This window comes from Leptinotarsa decemlineata, unplaced genomic scaffold (genome assembly GCF_025532065.1).
Source record: "Leptinotarsa decemlineata unplaced genomic scaffold, Ldec_3_MD MMD2_tig00026299_RagTag_RagTag, whole genome shotgun sequence".
Lineage (NCBI taxonomy): Eukaryota > Metazoa > Arthropoda > Insecta > Coleoptera > Chrysomelidae > Leptinotarsa > Leptinotarsa decemlineata.
In genome coordinates, this window is record NW_027412676.1 from 2,866,594 (window position 1) to 2,887,690 (window position 21,097).

Below are 21,097 nucleotides of genomic sequence, written 5' to 3' on the forward strand. Positions count from 1 at the left end.
GGTACGTAATATACTATTCTCACAATTTATCAGTAACTTTCATTTTATAATTTTGCCTATTAAGAAAAATGTAAGAAATTATACGCATCCTTATTTTAACGTTTCGAACGGTGAAAATACCCAAAGAAACTTGATAAAAACTGATTTCTTCCACAAAAAATCACTTTCGTTCAATATTGTCAGAACTTGTTATGAAGTTGCAATACCTTTTTGAACTTTTGTACCTAAACCCTAAATGTTTGGGTAAATATTGCAATAAAATGTTGATGATATTCTGAGAGCGCTCGAGTTAGATTTTATTTCCGCCAAACATACAAGGCGTCGCAACCATCCTCTTTGTTTCCATTTGATCTGTCAAACAGAGTCGCGAAACGTGTTGTCAGATAAAGCAGCCCAGAAGACTGACCACCGCACAATACCAAAAAAGCCATTTGAATGTTTATTTTATTGTATTTACTTTTCCTCGCAGATAACGGAGACGTACGCGTTCCTGCCGCGAGAAGCCGTCACTCGTTTCCTGCTGGGCTGTACGGAATGTCAGAAGCATCCTCGGTCGCCGTCGCCCACGTCAGTGTTGCCGACCCCCAGTCCGAGTCCCACCCTGCCCCCGGCAGCGGTACATCAAACAGGGACTGCAAATTCCCAAGCCGCCCCTCAAGTGCCGGCGATGCCTACTGCGTGTCACGTCCAACAGGAGGGCAGCGGGTATTACGGGGCGAAGAACGGAGGTAAGTGCACGGGGAGGCGAGGGGTTCGTCACGCCGATCGTGATTAAAAGTTTCGGGATCCGAAAAAAGTGTCGCTCTCTGATTTCTGCGATGCGATGAAAGATGAAATATGAAATTTTCCTTGAGAATCGATAAAAATATATCTCTCAAAATGCCAAACAAATGTATTTTCTATCTATTTTACTCCATCAGTAGAGGATTCCAAGTGAGATTGATCTTTACCAATTTGATAACCAGATTTTAACAAATAAAATATATATGTGAACGTGTACTAATAAGGTTGCAGTAAAAAAATGTTTATGACTATGATTCATTATTATTATATTATAAAACATAATTATTTCTTTGAATTTGACTGTCTTGGTTGTCAAACAATTCATAGTCTAATCGGAAGTATGCAACATACACAATATGCAGTTGATCGGTAGCTTACCTTTCTCTGTTCCCTATTAACTGGTAGCCGCGTACAAATAAGTAAATTGTTATTAGTAATTGCGCTCATTTGCTTACCACTTGAATAATATGGAAATGCACCCGGAGAGAAATGTAAGTCACTTGTACATTCGCCAACTAGTAGTAAAATTTGAAGGAACTGGTACTGTAACAAATAAAAAAGGAGTCAAACAAAATTACTGGACGAAACAATGAATATTGAAGTATTTCGACAGTTTGCAATGAATCATACTTTATCGACTAGTCAGGCAGCTACAGCAACCAGATTATCCCGCGAATCTGTAAGGAAAGTACTTAAATTACATAAATTTCATCTAAATAAAATTCAAATCTTTCAAGAACTTGGTGACGATGACCCCGACACAAAAATTTGAGATTTGTGAAATCATGACAGCTAGAATTATCTCAGAACCTCGGCTCATAATAGCTATTTATGATATGAGTGGTAAAAGTAAGGTTTTATTTTGTGAGTCACGGTCTAAATAAAACTTACTTTTAACACAAATATCATACAAAGTTTTTTGTACAATTGTCCTGTTTTCATAATAAAATAGATAAAGTTAATATTTCTTCTAAAACACATTTTGACATCTCTTGATAGTATTTTCATGTTATCGCATTTGCTGAGAAGTGGCCGTGTCGCCGAATTACCTGGTTACCAACAAATAGTATTGTTTACAGCTCAAGCGTTTTATTTGAAGTCACATTTAAGAGCGCTCCATACTTGCAACTGGACCCTCGAACTGCATCTAACGGTAAATGTCTGAGAATATGGTAGGCGGTCCTATTTTTACAATCACAGACATACTGAACAAGGGACGCCTCCTTCTATCTTGATGGATATATTCATTACGCAAATCGACAAGTTAATGTTGTTGCGACTCGAATACACACACTACAGAGGGGGCACGGCAAACTCCATAGACGGAGCGTAATTGTTTTACGTTTGGAGATTAATTAATCGTTTAAATATTTTCAATGGTGAACGATGTTTTATTATTCTATTATTATCATGAGGCTATTGCCAGAATCATTTCATCTTCAACAAAGGTTGTCCTACATTGGTCGTAATAAAATTCCTTCTAGTTTCGAAAATGCACCTATATTATCAAACAGAAAAAAAATCTGAATCGAATGACACTTCAACCATACTTTTAGGAGCCGGCAAAAAGTTTTGACCCAAAAAGCATTTGTGAACTAGACTTTTCAACGGTATGTTTACTGGCGTGGTGGATTGCGAATTTCGAATTTCCTCGGGTATCTAGGATCTATCAATTCGGACAGGAGGCAACTGTTGTAAAAATTTTCCAACTTTGGTTTCATTTTATTCGTCCATAATGAATCGTCTTTGATAATCTAAAAAAATTCCTATAAATTTTATAAGGTCATGGAATATAAAACAGAATTAATACATAAAGTGCTCAGCCTATAATTTTAATATGTATAATCAGAAATATTTTTTGATTGGGGTGAGTTATTGAAGGCAGTTAAAACATGGATGAAAACCAATTTATCGTTTTGATATCACAGATTGTTATAGGTATGTTACTAAAACTCACCTTTTCAACTAAAATTTCCAACGGAGTCCAAATTACAAAATAACACAGGGAACGCTGAGTAATGTGTAGCTGTCCTTGTACTTGATAGTGATAATTATGATTTTTTGCTCGATTGCTTCTTTGGGGTGCATTTTTGACGCAGCTTTAGGGCACTTCACCTCAACAATGGCGTCATCTTCTATCAACCCATCAGGACTGGCTCCAAAAATATAGTCGTATTCATCAATGAACATCCCACAAGGTTCAACCTGTGACAAAAAAAAATAATATTTACTCTTGTGTATCATTAAAGAAAGTATTACTTTGACATCAAAATCATTCTCTAGTTGTCTAATTGCGAATGGCTCATGTTCTCTTCCATACTTGGTGTTTTCGTTTCCTCTGAAGGTGGCATAAAGTAAGTTTTTCACCTTATTGACACAAGATGTTGTTTTTCGCATCTTGCAAATGTCACCAAAATGTGAAGTTGTTAAGCGAATACTTCTCTCCTGTTGCCATAAAGGATTGCCGTAATCCTTATCTGGCAGAGCATATTTCTTCTTAAATTTTGGTGGAAGGTCGTTATTTTTGCGTCTCGTGATTTTCTAAAGTTGGCGTCTCCTTTTCATCTTTTCTACATATCTTTTGGTATAAAATGGAACTTTGTGTTTTTCAACAACATTATATAATAGTCCCCATCAGAGTTGAATGAAATAGCAGCAGCTTTACAACGTGTCCCATACGATCTTTATCGAGAATAGTTTATTCTTTTTACCTCCAACAAACTTGCAGATGATGCTGTTGTATTGTTCAGCGATATTGGTATCCAGGTCCGCTATTAAGCTGGCCGCATTGAAAACTAAGCGGTTAATACAAACTTCAATATCGTCCAATAGACCACATGCTCTCATGCTGGGTATATGATCAACTCCATCTAATCTTGGAGAACACTTGAAATATGATAACTCCTGACATCTTTCATGCTGTCCAAATACATGTGATGGGACATTCTTGAGATCTTTGCATAGGTTCTCAACTTTTTGGACCAACGAAGTTTTTTTTTAATCCTGAACATCGTAGCAGATTTTATTGAAGTGCGTAGTCTACGGGCATTGCTTTCAACTAGTTTCCTTAGGCCTCGAGGTACTAGCAAATTTTTTTAATTACTTCGCTTCCTATCTGTAAATTGAATTATGATTATTATCTTCATTTTATTGTCAGAATGAATAAATAAATAAATACCACAAATTTCTCGGATTTTCTTCGAAAAATTCCTCATAAAATGATTGCGACACTCAATTTTTTGTATCATAAGTGTTCCATAAGGTCGAGCTTCCAGTAGTTTTTGATGAACACTGCTATCACCATCTCCAATCAATTTGTGGAATTTTAAACCATGCATTTCCATGCTCCGTTTGAAACCCTCAACTATGATATCGGATTCCATATTGGTTGATGATTCACTCCAATTTTGTAGCATTTGTGTTCAGGTAAAATAATATGCTCATGTACTGCGGAACGCGAGCACACGGCACAAAACTTATTTCTAACGCCCAGGAATAACATTTTTTTCGTTCTAGCACCAACTAAACAGGCCTGTAAAATAAGAATATAATAATGATATATTCGGTGCACTCAGCAACTGACTACCTACTACGCCTGAAGATGCATTATAATTTACGGAGTATGATCTTTTACTCCAAACCCCGTCAGCTACAACAGTAATCATTGGAATACCGCTTTCCTCGACCTCTCCTTGTTCTTGAGCTATTCGAGCCTCTTCTTGACCTGCTTCCTTCATGACCTTCCAAGCAGTCTCTTCAATGATATCAGCTACATTTTCGTGGTGTTGCTGATAAGTAGAGTTACTCATAAACGGCACATTCAAAACAGAGCATCCCGTTGATTGTAGAGTATCCACTTCCGGTTTAAACGTGGCCAACGCTAAAACGCTATTTATGTCCATTTCCCCATCGGTTTCTTCTATGAGATGAATGGTTCTTTCAATATTGCACATTTTGCATACAAAACTGATTTTGGTTTTCAAACCTATTTTATATTCATGAATTGGATACATATCACTGAATGTACAATCGAATGGTGGATGCTTCGATATTTCTGCGATTTGCTGTAATAAATATCCAATATCTGCCAAACGTCGCCCCTGTAGAGATACACCTGTATACAAACTGAAAAAAAAATATGTAGGTTCATATGAAAAAGATCAGAACGAATATATTTCTACCTCTGGGAAGTATTGACAGTGGTTTCCACAATTTCAATGGGTGAAGCTACGGCAGAGACATCTTTACTACACATTGGACGAACATCATCACTGAAAAATAAATGTTTAGTTAATCTTCTGGTTCGTATGCTGGCGTATTCACAAAAAAGTACTACTAGGTATGTTTCATGTTTTAATGGATTACCTTCCCGAAACTTGAACAAATCTATTTGGAAAAGGGGAAATGGATTCCTCGCTGTTATTAGAGTTGTCGGTGGTTGACTTTTTCCTAGAGAAAACAACGAAGTAATTATTTTTCTACATCCTCCTACTACAGGTTACTTACATACAAGGTTTTCAATTTTTGACAAATAATAATCTACGAATCCGATTCACACATAGCAATACCTCTAAATAATCAATTATTTCATTGTCGAAAATATAATATGAAATATTCCTAATAAAAAAGGTGTAACTTTCTCAACGATATCACTTGTTTGGAAATAGATCTATATTTATTTTATACTTATAACGTTGAATTATGGATAAACGTAATTATTATTAACAATCGATAATTTCATTATATCATTGTATAAAAAATAAGAATATAAAATCTAAAATCATATAAAATGATGTCGCTCAAATTTCCCAAAATGGCGAGATGAAACTTATCAATTGAATAGTTAAAAGCACTTACCTCTTAATTAACGATTTCTTTCCGATGTTTCTACGACTACGTCTTTTCTCACTTGTGTACTATCGTTTTCCTTTCGCAGCGTCTAGCCTTCCTTTCCCAAAATCACACCAAAAAGCAAGTTCCGAATTCAAAAACCATGAAGGAGAAATTCACAATGAACGAATAGCAGCCCATAAATAAAAATCCGCACGCCGTTTGCCGTTGCATTTGCGATCAGGGAAGAGATTGTCGGGTGATCAGAGGGCGCCACGAACTGGTTGCCGTAAATGCATTTTCTATTTTACTTCTCACAGTTTTCATTTAAAATGTGATGATTTGAAAATGTACTTAATTTCAAAAAAACTATATTCACTAGAGGGTAACTCTCATTTTCCATGATTTCAAAACAATTAAGTTGGGATAATTTTTTTTCTTTTCAAAAATTCGAAAAACTAAATCGGATAACTGGTTGAGAAACTATAAGTAAAATACGTTTCAAGTGGGCATGGATTCCTCTTAAGGTTCTTACTGGTGTTTAATGTTTTGCATAATGAAGAACAATAGTGAGGAATTCTGTGTTCCTGACGATACCTACTGAAGAGGCTGCAAAAAGAGCTTCAATTGAATTGTTACCAAAAAAATCGACTCAACAGTACGACATTGCATATTCTAATTTTCTCAGCTGGTGTAGATTTAAAAACGTCAATGTGAATTTCAGCGAAACCGATTTCTTAGCCTATCTAGAAGATAATTTAAAAATATGGAACTCGTCTACTTTGTGGAGCAAGTTTTCAACGATAAAGTCGAGTGCTCTCTTTAAAAATGGTGTTAATACAAGCAAATATTTTGAGCGGGAAAATGAAAGTTATAGGCCCCAAAAATCAAAAACTCTTACGTTTGAACAAGCCCAGAGGTTTATAAATAAGGCGGCAGATCAAAAATATTTGATGATAAAAGTTGCTACTATTTTCGGAATATATGGAGAGCCTGCTGGCGTGGAGAGCTGTCCCATTTATTAATAGAAGACATTAAATTAATGGATAAATCATTAATTGGTCAAATTACAAATACAAAAAAGAAAATAGGTCGTTCTTTTTGTATTTTTTAAAAACATTGACTATTTTAATAAATACGCTGCATTACGCCCTTCTGTTATCAATCATCAACGTTTTTTTCCGAAATACTCAAATTATAAATGCAGTGCCAACCTAGTTGGAAAATGCTCTCTACCATTGCTGAGTTTCTGAACCTCCTGGAACCAAAAGAATATTCAGGTCACTGTTTCAGAAGGTCTTCTGTTTCTTTGCTAGCAGAATTAGGAGCAAATATAACGGAAGAGAAAGAGAATTCCAACCATTAGCTCCAGCGTTACAGCATCGCCCTCTTCCTTCAAGAATTAAATGTTGATGCCTATGAAATTGTCAAGTCACCTAGTCAAATATATTACAAGGCTCTTCAACATCGCAAGGTATTAATATCAGCAGTTGTTCTAATTGTACTTTTCATATTAATGTTCATAAATAATAATAATACTAATGTTATTAATGTATATAATACATTTGTAACAGAATTCAATTGTATATACATCTATTGTTCATAATAAAACTTCCTTGAAAATAGAATAATTATGTTTTGTTTATTGCTATTTGGTAGAAAAAAAATAATGATAAACATATTTTCAACACGCTACTTTGTAAACATCATCTTTTAATACTCTTGACAACCATTAAAAATGTCACTTTTGATGACTGTTGTACAAAAAACATATTTGATTTAGTGACGCGTACATTTTTCATCTAAATGGACAGGCAAATAAACGTTACTGGAGTGACGAGAACTCACGACTATTTAGATAAGGGCATACGCAATATCCCGTAAAAGTTAATGTTGGGGCTGGTATATTGGGAGTTGCACTTATTGGTCCATCATTTATATAAGAAAATTCAAATGGCGAAATGTATGCTCACATGATAGAAAGATCTATTGAACCTCTGATAGTTCATGAATTAGAGAATCAGAGAAATGTATTACATTTTCAACAGGATGCTAATCAATCAACCGATTGGATAAAGAGGTACTATTGAATGGCCTCTTATACCCCCGGACCTATCTCCTTTTAATTTCTTCCTCTGGGGCCACCTTAAATCTGTTGTTTGTGAGACGCAACCTGACTCAATAGAGCAACTGAAAAAAATAATAATCCAAGAATGCCGAGCATATAAACATTTAAGTCAAATAAAAACTTGTAATTAATTGTAATATCTCTTATCTATTTCCTTGTGATGCGCCAAAAATCCCATTGTTAAAAATGTTCGCTTTGTTAATTTTGATCCGTCGCCGACAACAAGCATATCGCAAATCAGCAGACATGCATGTATTATCGATCCATGCATTATCCTAATCATTTTATGACAAAACCTTCCGCGGTGTTCATTACGCGACATAAAATAAGTCTTCGCCACCTGCGATAACCAAACAATGGCCATGAACGCCGAGAATTTCATGAACATATTGGAAATACGTATCGAGTCGTGCGAAGGACGCACATTATGAATCCCTTCTGTTGGAGGTGTAATCCGATTTTAAGCTACTTTCCATTTAATGTAAACGGTTTCACCCAGATGACTTTTCTATTTTATCCACCGGCGAATATGTTTCATGTGAAATAATCCTGTATTCTCTAATCCCTTTACCCTGATGGGGATATCTAAAAATGTTTAATGAAGCTATTAGTCTGTTTGAAGGTGATTGACAATGTTTCACGATGAATTTCACTAATTCGGACTTCCATTGTCTAATATACATATAAAATGATTTGAAATCCCCGAAACAACTAAAAAGGAGAATCAAAAATGAATAGCTGAAAATAATAATTATATTAAACAAAAATAACTTGTTGTTACTTGTATTGTAACTTGTATTTTATTTCACTATTCTTTCATTTCAGGTTATTTTTGCTTAATATAATTGTTATTTTCAGCTATTCATTTTTAATTCTCCTTTTTAGTTGTTTCAGGGATTTCAAATCATTTTATATATTAGACAATGGAAGTCCGAATTAGTGAAAAAGCTATTAGTCATTTTTTAGTTTTTAGGCTTTCATTATCAATGTATTGTCTTATGTTCAGAAACTGTAGGAGTTGGAGGTATTACTTTAGACTTATTCAAAAACTATATATCTGATAGAAATCAAAAGGTTAAAATAAACAGTACCCTCAGCGATCCACTACCTGTCAACATGGGTGTGCCCCAGGGGACAGTGCTGGGCCCTATTTTATTTTTGATCTACATTAACAACTTTTGTAATCTTCATAATATCAATGGCAGAATGGTATCCTACGCAAACGATACAACACTTTTATTTGAAGGCGATTCCTGGGATGAAGTCTATGAGAAAGCTGAAACAGGGCTCAAATATGTACTCTCTTGATTGCATGTGAGCTTCTTGAGTCTGAATGTGAGAAAAATTGAGTTCATTGCACTCACCACAACCAAAAAGACCAACCCTCAAATAACACTCTCACTCTACATAAGTATATATGCCGAACCACAACGCAGTGTTCATGTCCAATAATTTGAAAAGTTGACAACATGAAGTATTTGGATGTATATGTCGACCAACACCTGCGATGAGAAGTACACATTGGAAAAACAGTTAAGAGATTTAATAAGTTGGTTTATAAATTCTATCAAATCAGAAATCTGGATAATATAAATCTTTCACTTACGATGTACAACTCACTCGCTGAATCTTTATTGAGGTACTGTATCATTATATGGGGTGGTCTCAGTAAAACATTGTTACACGTTCTAGAGGTCATACAAAATACCGTATCAAAAATAATTTTTAAGAAAAATAGATCAACTGAAGACCTTTACAAAGAAATTGGGCAAGAAAACTATATACCTATTGATGCTTTATATGGATGCAAAATACCTTCATCTCTCAGATAAGTCATACTTGCAACACACGAACTAAATCTGAGCAGAAAACAAATGTTCTCCTGTGTAGACTAACACACACACACAGAAATTTATATCATATTTTGGTACAAAATTGTTAAACCTATAAAAATCAGAGTCATTTCTAATAAACGGTAAATGAAATCAAAACTGGAAGAATATGTGAACCAAAATTATAACAAACGGAAAACCGTATACGAACTCGAATAATAATAAGAAATACAAAATAGCTATTTCAGGAGGGCTTTCTTCCAGTTTGTGTCTGAAAGTTGCTTCTTTGCATGATCTACACATCCATGTATACAGTGACTTATTTTCAAATTGATTACTTCCTTCCTTTGTTTGGAAGATTCCCACATTTTTTTGTATCAAGATGGAGTAGTAGAAAGCCAAACATTTTCTTTCCCAAAAAATACAATAAATAAATCAAGTAGAATCCAAACAAAATAGATCGGTTATAGACGAGATTGAAAGAAATTCAAGCAAATTGCTATTGATACACGTGTGCAGGGTGTGCACTATATGACTCATTTGAAAGAATTAGTAGATATAATGAATGTACTGTTTCAATGAATGCTATATTCTTGGTTGTTCGGCCGTGGTCAGCAGGTTTTAATGCCTGACGTTTCGTCTACCACTGAGGTAGACATTAACGCTTGAAGTGCTCGAGTTGCAAAAACTACAAATAAGCTACCCAGATTTTATTAATGTTCATTGCCTCTTCTTTTCTATTGTTTGTCGGTTTGTCCAAGGTGACAATTTCTCTTGTGTTCGGAGAGACGGGTACCTATACTTCTTATCGTGATTCCTATGTAGACCGACCCGCAACTCCAAGGAATCCGGTATTCCCCGGGTGTTGCTAAAGGTTCTCTGGGGTCTTTAGCTGACCTCAGACTTCCTGTGATAGTTTTCGTTGGCCCAAATATTGGTTTCACAGCGTGTTTTTCAAAGATTCTTCCAATCAGGTCTGTTACATTTTTTAACATAGGAAAGAAAATCTTTTCCCTTGACTAGTCTAGCTAGGGTTTCTTTGGCGACCTCCCTCCTGGGTCGTATGGCCCGTTCGAATTCTCCTTCGCTGTACCCGTTTCCTTTGTAGACATTTTTTTGATGATTCTTATAGTGAAAAGGAATAAATGCTCATTATAAACGCAAAACGCTAACAGGGTGCTGCTCAAACACAAGTTTTGTGGTTTCATCATGAATTGCCACAGTTTGTATAGGAGGATTTATGATACTTTACCGGTACATTATATTTTTGTATCGCCAACAAAATATTTTTTGAGTGTTCGAGTCGTTTTCTACCTTCAGTGGCGAGCGTTTGGGTATTTATATACAATTATTATTGATATTGCATTTTCAATTAAAAAAAATATTCACAAAATGAATATGTATGTTCATTATGATGTGTTATCACCAGATAAATCAGTATTTTGACATCTTTTATTTTAAATATCGTGTTTCTTGTTGTACCGAAGCCTTTCACTTGAGCTCAAACGAGTTCTATTGGAGTATGTTCGCAATGATATGGTGGCAGACGCATAAGGTGCAAGAGAAAGAATGACCTCTGTTTAATCTTGTATCCTATTAACAAATTTGTATTTTTTTTTCCGCCATATTGTATCATGTTAGTTCCGCTGTCAATAAATTCATTCATTATTATTATAATAAAAGATCTTTTCTATCTTTAAATTGAAATAAAACAAAGCATATGTGAGATATCATCTGATTTTTTTAATTCATTTCAAAGGCCCATTGATGCCATTATGTGTGAAATATAACATCGTCCAAATGTCCGTCACGGCTTGCTTCTCTTGGTAGAGCACATCAGAAATGGAGAATTTTCCATGACTCTGGCGTATAACTCATGCTGAATTTGATTGATGGCATGGGTTATGTTGGCTTTGAGGACGGCTATGGTTTGTAACTTATTCGCATACACCTGCGACTTAAGAAAACCCCACAAGAAAAAGTCTAACGGGGTCAAATCGTACGATCTCGGTGCGACTTAAGAAAACCCCACGAGAAAAAGTCTAACGGGGTCAAATCGTACGATCTCGGTGGCCAGTTCACATCACCTCCACGTGAGATGACTATGCCCTCAAATTGCTCATGCAGAATATCCAATGTGGCACGTAATACCGTTCTGTTGAAATCACATTTCGTTGGTGTCTAGATCATCCAATTCAGGCCAAAAGAAGTTGGTAATCATCGACCTATAGTGCTCGCCGTTGACAGTGATGGCCTGGCCAACGTCGTTCTCAAAGAAATATGGACCGACGACGCCATCAGCCCAAAATACACACCAAACAGTGACATTTTTGGGATGCATTCGATGTTCTTGGACTTCATGTGGAGTCGTATTGTCCCATATTCGTCAATTTTGTTTGTTCACGTATACCCATGCATCCAAGAAATGGGCACCATCGCTGAAGATTATTTTTCTATGAAAATTAGGGTCAGTTATCAACTGCTCCAGAACCCATTCAGCGAAGAAACGTCGTTGTCTATGGTAGTTCACCTTTATTTCCTGGGTCAGTTGAATTCCGTACGGGTACAGAAATCACGACGCAAGATTTACCAAGTTGTGGTCTGCGAAAGGCCCAAGTCTTGTGAGCGACCCGAAATCGACTGCTTCGGTTTCTCCTGCACACCCTCACAGACAGCGGCAATGTTTTCGGCAGATCTTGCGTTTCGTCGATGTACGGATATTGGTCGATCGTTTACTGAACCAGTGAACACAAATTCATCTACCACATTGCAAATAGTCCTCTTGGTAGGACGATTATGGCCACCGTAAAATGGGCAAAGCGCGCGGTACATTGTCCGAATAAACACTCATTTTGATAAAACAATGTTATTATTTGCACTTGTTGAATGTTATATTTCTGATTTGGCAAAACAGGCAGAATAAATGACAACTAATTTGACAGATGTAGCTTCAATATCGTGGCCGACATGAATTGTCAAAGTTCGGAAGTTCCTGTTGGAAGACCCTACATTTCATTCCTGAGCTTTCTGGTCGAATACATATTCTATAAAATGAGCTTTATTTGAACATACTAAGGCCGATATTATTAGAAAAATTGGAAATATGTATACCAGATAATTATTATTGTACCTACTACACATATTTCCAGATTATAACGATTTTTCAAAGTCAAGGATATGGAATAGCTATCTCAGATTATACAAACATTTTAAAATGAATCATGAACCGTCGTGTATCTGTGTATGTTTACAAAAATGAGGTTAAATGTATCTGAATTGACTTGGTTCGTGTTCCATATCAATATGATGTGTTTATGGTTTTGAAAATTGTCATTTTCACTGTCCTTTGTTTTCTAGTTAGATATTTCAGAGAGTGAAACAAAAATGGACAGACAGTAGATATTTGAAAGAAATCAAATCACTATGGCTCACATTCTTATATTAATTTATATTCTTTCTTTTTCCAGCTGTAGACCGAGCTTGTCTGAGTCCCCCAACTGACCAACCCCCCTCGCAACATGACAGACCTCAAACGCCGCCTAAAAGAGAAGGTCCTTTGAAAACCAGTACTCCTGACTCCACCAAAAGATCAAGTAACCCCCTCGACGTCTGCAACTTGACCTCCCGCGACCCTCCGAAAAGTCCATCCAAAAAACGCCCCTACGAGGCCGCTCCTAAACTCTGGTCCCCCGTGGAAACAATCGAAAACGATGAACCGCAGAGGAAGAGGGTCCTCCTCGGAGGTGACATCGATTACTCTCTGCCGATCACCACCACGTACCTGAAGTATATGAGGAGTTTGGGATGTCGAGACGAGGACGCGTTCAAATTTGAGAACAAGCACGTGAGTTTTGTCATTGAACGTTTTATGCATGAGGCGATTTCGCATTATTTTCATTGATGTTTTCGTTCAATATTGATGAAACTGCGACTACTTTGGAGGTTTCATTCAAACTGTCGAATTTCTCTGCACTTAGTTCAGAGTTAGAGCTTTCTCAATTAAAAAAAACCTAAATAAATGTGATGAAATATCCCAACAGAGTGCTTCAACAGAAAAAGCGTTCTTTTCAAATATCTTGAAGAGTATTTTTGAAATTTGAAATAGACAAAAAGTAATCAGCATTTCGTGAAAGATCACATATGATATTGATTCATAAAAGTTACATTCAAGTTACATAAAAGTTACATTCAAGTTACAAAATAATTGAAATCGTGGGAAGATGTTTTAATGTGCGCTAGTGGCTTTTTTTCCGAAAGTTGTATCCCGAGTGCACCGAGTTGAATCAGTTGAAATGTGTCCCAATGCATAATTTTCGAAATATTGCTAAGCAAATGACTTGAGTTTATAATAATTACAATATAAATCAATTAAGTTCAAGATAAACTCTTTGAAAAGATGTGAAGATTATGCATAGACGTTACTTTCAGAGACACACTGGAAGGAAATATCCTCCCGAACCAACTACTTCTCTATGAATATTGAATAACAAGACAGAAAAAATACCTTCGAAACTACTACTTTAATGTGAACATGTAATTATACAAAAACACTTTTTGTTATTCACTTTGTACTCCAAAAATTCATTGTGGAATTGAGTCAGATATCATTCATAGAAACATTAAAATATATGAAAGAGTTACAATTCGAAATGTCATTTACACGGAACACTACCATCCTCAATGGCGGACTTCGAAGTTTCGGAATGAGACACTTGTCTTATCACCTCATCAGCACCGTTCTGGATAATATAACAAAATGGAGTATTGATTTAATTCACTCTATTCATTCATAAAATTACGACGGATGAGACAAATCCACTCATGTCAAGGTGTCAGTTCTTGAAGACATCCATTTATACTCTTATTTTATTTCGAAACTTCGAATTCCACCATTGAGGATTATATTGTTCCATGTAAGTGACATTTAAAATCGTAACTCTTTCATATACTATATTGTTCATATAAATGATATCTGATTCTAGGTTCTATTCCATAACGAATGTTTGGAGTACGAACTGAATGGGAAAAAGTAATTATCTTATATTTTGATGATTATATGGGCTCTTTCTTCTAGTTTGTATCTGAAAGTAACTTCTAAGCATTACCTACACATCTGCTTAGAAGCGAAATTTTGAAATTATGATCGATTAAACGTGGTATGGAAAAATATATGTTTAGATCATTTTCAGAAAAAGGATTATTTTCAGAAAACTCAGTTTCAAAATTAAAATTTTAGGAATTATATCAAATATGAGCACCTATTTATGTTCATTTTATTGGGTAAACAGGTCTAATGGATTTAATCGGCTCAACACTCTGTAAGAGCTGCACAACCTTCAATTGTGTCAATTATCAACATAAAATCCTGTTATATTGAAGTACTGGTTGAGTACACCAGACCTGTTCAATCTGGATAAAATGAGCTTGAATAGTATCAGTATCAATCCAATGCTATTGCTAAAACAGTGAGTTATCATGTAGGTGAATTTTTTGCTTCAACCTATGGTTTCTCATGATGTTGTTTTAAGTATCTGCAATTTCTACATTTTAGCATTCAATCTTATATGTGCCGTTTGTTATTAGTGTTTTTATGTTAGCAATTCTATTTATATATATTTTTTCTCTCATGTTAATTAACACTCTGATTGTACAAACTCTTTTTATGTTTATGCATTATGATTTGCTACAAACGTTTTCTACATAATTCTCAGAATTTCACATTTAAGCAAACGGGTAAAAGCGGCCTCGACAGACGGTATCAAAATGTTATCAGTTATTTGAACCAAAATTCAAATGTCTTCAGAAATTGGTTTTCAAATCATTTTTCTTTGAAAATGATTGACAATTTAGATCCTATTCATGAATATCTTCAACTAAAATACGTCTTGAGGGAAAATGCTGACTACATAGGAAGATTATATTCCATCAGCTAGCCTTTGTGAAGAAAGTGAGACAATTCTTATTCTATGTGAAAAAACTAACACACAAACCTTCTTCTTCTTCTTCTTTATTATTTTTTTTTTAGAAAATCCGTGCATAAACATGACTGAAAAATCGAATGCTTTCAAAAAATTATATTTAGAATGAGGCACAATAGTCACTGTCTCTTCAGGATATTTGAGATGATTTTTTTTCGTTTTCACTTTTGAACGTTTTTTTGGCGAATCATAGTCATACTGATTTAGGGTTTACCCTTCTTGAAGTTAACACAAATATAACTTGACACGACACTTTACTACTGTTCAATGAAAATATGCATGAACATATATTTTGGTATGGATACTCAAAAAATATTAGCTATTGCAAAATTGCTTCCTGTATGCGGTTTAGAATAATCATTCAATAAAAAAATTGCCAATTCAGAAACTTCGAACTCAACTGAATGAAATTTATCGTTATTAATTTCAAAATCAATAAATTAATCAGTCCTTGATGATCATATTGTGGAATGCTTCATATTTTTTATCAGATTATATATTTTGTAGAATATTTATTGCTCTCACATACTTACATTGAATTTACATGTTAATACTTTGTTACAAATTGCATTAGATGTAGGAAATTGTTATAATTATACCAAAGTTGAAAATATAGGTTTTATTCAGAAATTACTGATGAATATGAATATTTGATACTCCATTATTTTCAATAATGGAGTATGTTCCTTCTGATTATTTCGCATGAGGTATGTTGCTTGTTGACATTTCCACTCATCTAATCCTCATCTATTATTTTTTTATAAATAATATACACTGAAACTCCAACATCATACTTAAATGATTGAGTGGTATGAAAAAATTATGAACTAGTTTATTTGAAAGAATTAAAGAATGGAAATTCTCAATGTGAAGTGAAAGTTTTTGTTTGTGGTTCTAAAGATTTCCTCCGATTTCAAATGAGTGACTCATTATGTCGCGCTATTTGTATGTGATAAATAAATGTGAAAATAAAATAGTGGTATATCGTCATCTGTTGAATATTGAGTTCATTAGTAACTGAAGGTAAGTTCTCGATTATCTTTATAAATATGATAGATTTTGTATAAAGCAAAAGAACAGTAGTAAGATCTAAGCTGATTAGTTAAGGGTTATTTCAGTATCGTTTTGAACTGTAATGATTATTGAAAGTACGTGAAAATTGTCAATATGTACTTTTTTGTTTTGAGTTCAGTGATCTAGTCTTTACTCTTGATTTTCTATTACTTAGGCTGTTATTATTAGATATTGATGCAATAAGAATCTAAATGGATGACATATTTCAATAAAAAGTGAACCTAAAATGAACTGAATTTATGGATTCAAATAATTAATTTTTCCAACAGATTTCGAAAATTTAATTCGGTGATAGAACAAATAATATCACTCTTAACACTAATCCCATTTCTGTCTTTTTCTCTCGACTTTACTTCTCATTTCAATGCTAGGAATCGTCCGTTAAAAGGCAAGACCTCTGCACTCCTCAGCTTGCTAAACTTTCGACTCTTAAGGGTTGTCATTTATAGTGAGGCGACAGCTGAGCAACGGAAAAACAGGTTTGAATTTGAATTCGTCATTCGTTACTACAGAATTTTAATGTGTTCTGATAGTAACGATCTTGCAGTTGTATATTATTGATATATTATCATGTTCATTCTCGCGCATTCTTGATGTGTGATTATGAATTTTAGTTTTTTTATTTTGTTTTGCATATTGTTCTAACATTATATCTATTGCCAAATTAATTCATTCTTTTCTGGTAAAACGTGATGTTTGTAATTGTTGGATTCATATTGGTGTTTGTGGAGTAGAACTAGGTATATTTCTGGTTTCTCCTGTGTGTTTTTTACATTTCTGAGGAATATCAATCAATCAATCAATCGAAACTGTGCTTTATTATCCAAGAATACGTCTTTATTGACAAAGCAATGAGTGCAATAACTTGTGGTAAAATTCATAGTGTCATATATATAAAAATTAAATGTAAATTATATAGGTGAAATGTAAGTATATTATTCAAAATATAAAATAAAATATATATTAAAATAATTTTTTAATATTATTTTTAATAAAATAAAAATTAAAGAAAGGGAAACAACTAGTTCAGTACATTACAAATCTGTAAGGTTGGGTTAGATCATCATGCTTTACAGAAAATTGCCCAGGCGAAGCTTTCTGGCTTACAGAGTAATGCTTGGACCATCAGTGGTGCCATCAGTACCAAACCGTCAGCGACAATGGAGATCCTTCTAGATCTACCTCCTCTTCACATTTTTCTGGAGAGAAAGGCTGGGTGGACTGCCTACACACTTGTGCACATTGCCAATTGCACAAATCAATTCAATGCAGAGTGCCACAGATTGTTGGTTGACACTGGAAGTCACAGTATTCTGGTAATGACCTCTGACTTTATGCCTCCAACTGTCAACTACGAACTGCCTTATAAAGTACTATTCCCGAGTAGAGAGAACTGAATCCTCCGGAGAAGGAAATACTAAGAACAGATAGTTGTTGGTTCACAGATGGATCAAAAACACCTTCCAGTTCTGGTGCAGGTGTTTTCAGTCACAGATGTAGGACAGAGATATCAACCTGCCTATGCGACTGTATTTCAAGCGGAAATTTACGCTATTGGAGAGAGATTGGAGAGATTGGAAGAATACAACGTCATACACAAGTCAATAAAAATATTCTCGAACAGTCAAGCGGCGATGAACGCTGTTAGCAGCTACCGAGCAACGTCTCAATTGGTAGCAAATTGCCAAAAACGACTCTCCCCGATAAGAAGACTTAACAGATTGTCTCTCATCTGGATTCCTGGCCATACTGGCCTGGAAGGCAATGAGGCTGCTGACTGCTGACTCCCCTGCAAACAAAGGTGCTGCAAGCAGCTTCATCGGACCGGAACCTGTCATTGACATCGCTTTAGGCTTTGCCAAACAAAGATTGAACACCTGGATATCAATAAGATTCATGGACTTCTGGCAGAATCTTCCAGGATTGGCTCACCCCTAGGCGTTTCTTCACCCTTCGAAGCTTGATACCAAACAGTTGTTAGACTACAGTAGGGACATTCTTCGAGGATTGACTCACGCACAGTCATTAGAATCATCATATGCAGGGACTTGGACTGTCGGAAGACAGTGTGTGTCGCCTCTGTTTGGAAAATGATGAAACAGCAGAGCACATACTTTGTGCCTGCCTCGCTGGGGACCGAATCAGGTTTTTGGAGTTCGTCAGAGCCGTACTCTTACCATCTGACCTGAAAAACCACTCACCATACAAACTAATCGGATTCGTTAGGAAGCCAGGTTTATTTGGTCGAGTGTGAATAGGTGTGAGCCACAATAAACCCTTGCGGTTGCGGTGGAGGGTCGAATATACCCATTCACTATGAACCTAATCTAACCTAGATCATTTTGTCACATACAAAATGTAAAACCTATTTGAAATCAATAACATAATAACACAGTAGAAGTGTGTTATTGTGATCATAAATTTTCATTCATATGTTTCTCATTTTTAACTCAAATAGTTGTCTAAGCATTCTCCAACTTTTTCAGATTCGTGTATATTTACGATGATCATTTTCATTTGATACTTCCTTGATATCGCGAACTGAATAACATAGAAAACTTTCATGTGCCGTTTAATCCGACATAACAAGTTAATCCATTCATCCAACGAAGCCAGACAAAAAAATCCTTCGATGGCCTTAAATACCCTGCCGGAGCATTGCGGTGAAAAATTCGTTTCCATCACTCGTTTGATATATCACGAATTCTTGTCCTCGAGACCTTTCCAGTCATTTCTCTCCTTCGCCAAAGACAGACGGTTGTCGCCGACAAACTTTCCATTCGAGGGAAAACTACAAGATTTTCTCTCGTCCATTCTCCCCTCGCTACCCGCCGTCCTTCAGCCTTCACATTCTAAAGGAGCTTATCCCGACGAGAGATCCATCGCTCATGATTCATCCTTTTTAGGCCCGCCGGACCTTTCTCATCCTCTTAGAGCGGTCCCTCCTACCGCCCAATCTCTCTCCTCGTATATCCTTTTGTCCTTTCGGCTCTATCTGCCAGCAGTACGGTCCAACATTTATTAACGACCCTTTCGCTCGAAACTACCGGCATACCCGTGCTCTGACCCGAAGCTCTGGCAATTATTTATATCCGGAGTGTACGGGGTTGAAAAAAAGAGCCCGAAAATGACCCACATAAATCGAGGGATTTTCGATTTATAGGAATGCGGTTGCAGGTTGCAAAATTCTTCGGTTCGGTTTTTAGTTGCGGTTTCCTGCTACGACTGATTCATTCATGAGGTAATTTATTTCGTTAGGCGGAGAAAACTGGTGATACCCATGTGAATGTGTCGAACAATTAACGTTATAATTTGAGATTTTTGAGAAAAATAAAGGAGAAGATTGGTATCAATTAGTTTTTTTGGAACCGGAAACACTGAATGTCTTCAAAAAGTATTTGCAAATAGTGACTGTAATGGTTTTCAGAGAGTGTTTTAAATATTGAATTGGGTTTTTCTATGAACTGAAAAGGAAAAATGTGGTACCCTTCCGGAGAAATAGGAAATCAACTTCAATAAAAGTGCTTATAAATATATGTAGATCATGCACAGAGATGAAAGAAAAAGTTCATCCGAAACAACTACTTTCAAATATAACACGTTTAGTGTGTTAAGTTCAACCCCATATATAGGTCTGAAGAAATATAATATAGAATTTTAGTACCTAGCGAACACGGGGGAAAACGGTCGCTCTATGAAAAAGTTCGCCAAGTGTGATTAATGAAATAAATTTCAATTACGATAAATATTTAATCATAAAATGTTTCATCACATGTTTCAAGCTCAATGAAAACTATATCATAACATATACTATACAGGGTGGGCCATCCAAAACTTGACGTGGAGGTTTTGGGTACTAATCTTGCAAATCCGAAAATACGCTCAGACAGGTCGATTTTTATTAGGACGGGGACAGTTTTTTTCCTCATTTACAGCGTCGTCACTTCAACCCCGGAGCAGAGGGGTGAACAACCCTTGGAATTTTAATAGGGAATAGGGGGCGAGTCGCACATCTTTTGAAAGATCTTGAAATTCTCTAAACAATGGTGCACATTTTTTTAAATTTTAACGTATTTAAAGAGTTCCTTCCGATAATTAACTTTTTCAATATTGTTAATAGCAACAAATTGTTGTACGCCACTGCTCAGTTGAAATGTATTTGGAACTCTTTCATTTGTTTCTTACGCTACTTTTTTGTTAATTTTTCAGTTCTTCTCTGATAAGGGGACTATTACAATTGAGAAATGGTTAAAATGCTGTTTCTATTTTTCATTTTTATGTTAATAGTGGTATCTACATTATTACTAGTAGTGAGTGCCGTAAAGTGTTGCTAAAGAAACAATGGTTCACACAACTGCAGAGAGGGTTGAGTTGATTCATCTGTACTATGGAAATAGACGTTGTGCTGCGAGAGCCGCTGAACTGTTCGATCAACAACATGGGAAGAATGTGTCGCGACAGTATGTTTTCGA

The 21,097-nt window shown here is 35.5% G+C and overlaps 2 protein-coding genes across 6 annotated transcripts in view; one reads left to right on the forward strand and one right to left on the reverse strand.

Annotated features, from left to right (window-relative positions):
* LOC111509010 (nucleolar protein 4) overlaps positions 1-21,097 on the forward strand; it is a 363,566-nt gene that overhangs the window by 180,865 nt on the left and 161,604 nt on the right. For all 3 annotated transcript variants that reach the window (XM_074180686.1, XM_074180685.1, XM_074180687.1), the window contains exons 4-5: positions 470-728; positions 13,041-13,417. In XM_074180686.1, the coding sequence (XP_074036787.1) occupies positions 470-728; positions 13,041-13,417 (636 nt within the window). The remainder of the gene's footprint in view (positions 1-469; positions 729-13,040; positions 13,418-21,097) is intronic.
* LOC111513072 (uncharacterized) lies at positions 2,744-6,033 on the reverse strand. 3 transcript variants are annotated; one of them, XR_012466901.1, is made up of 5 exons: positions 5,641-6,033; positions 4,965-5,054; positions 3,962-4,908; positions 3,043-3,898; positions 2,744-2,988 (listed from the first exon to the last, which is right to left on the reverse strand). XR_012466901.1 is itself a non-coding variant. In XM_074180688.1 (4 exons), exons 3-4 carry the CDS (start codon positions 3,178-3,180, stop codon positions 2,773-2,775), a joined length of 354 nt encoding a protein of 117 aa, XP_074036789.1. In that variant the 5' UTR covers positions 3,181-4,908; positions 4,965-5,054; positions 5,641-6,023; the 3' UTR covers positions 2,744-2,772. The 3 variants fall into 3 exon arrangements, 1 of the variants encoding a protein (XP_074036789.1); XR_012466900.1 differs by lacking the exon at positions 5,641-6,033 and adding an exon at positions 5,149-5,343 and having other exon boundaries at positions 3,043-4,908; XM_074180688.1 differs by having other exon boundaries at positions 3,043-4,908; positions 5,641-6,023.

Excerpts from the sequence above, each read along its gene's own strand:
- LOC111513072 (XM_074180688.1), bottom strand. The coding sequence starts at position 3,180 with ATGCGAAAAACAACATCTTGTGTCAATAAGGTGAAAAACTTACTTTAT. Across the intron at positions 2,989-3,042 it reads AGAATGATTTTGATGTCAAA|GTTGAACCTTGTGGGATGTT; the intron begins GTAATACTTTCT and ends TTTTTGTCACAG.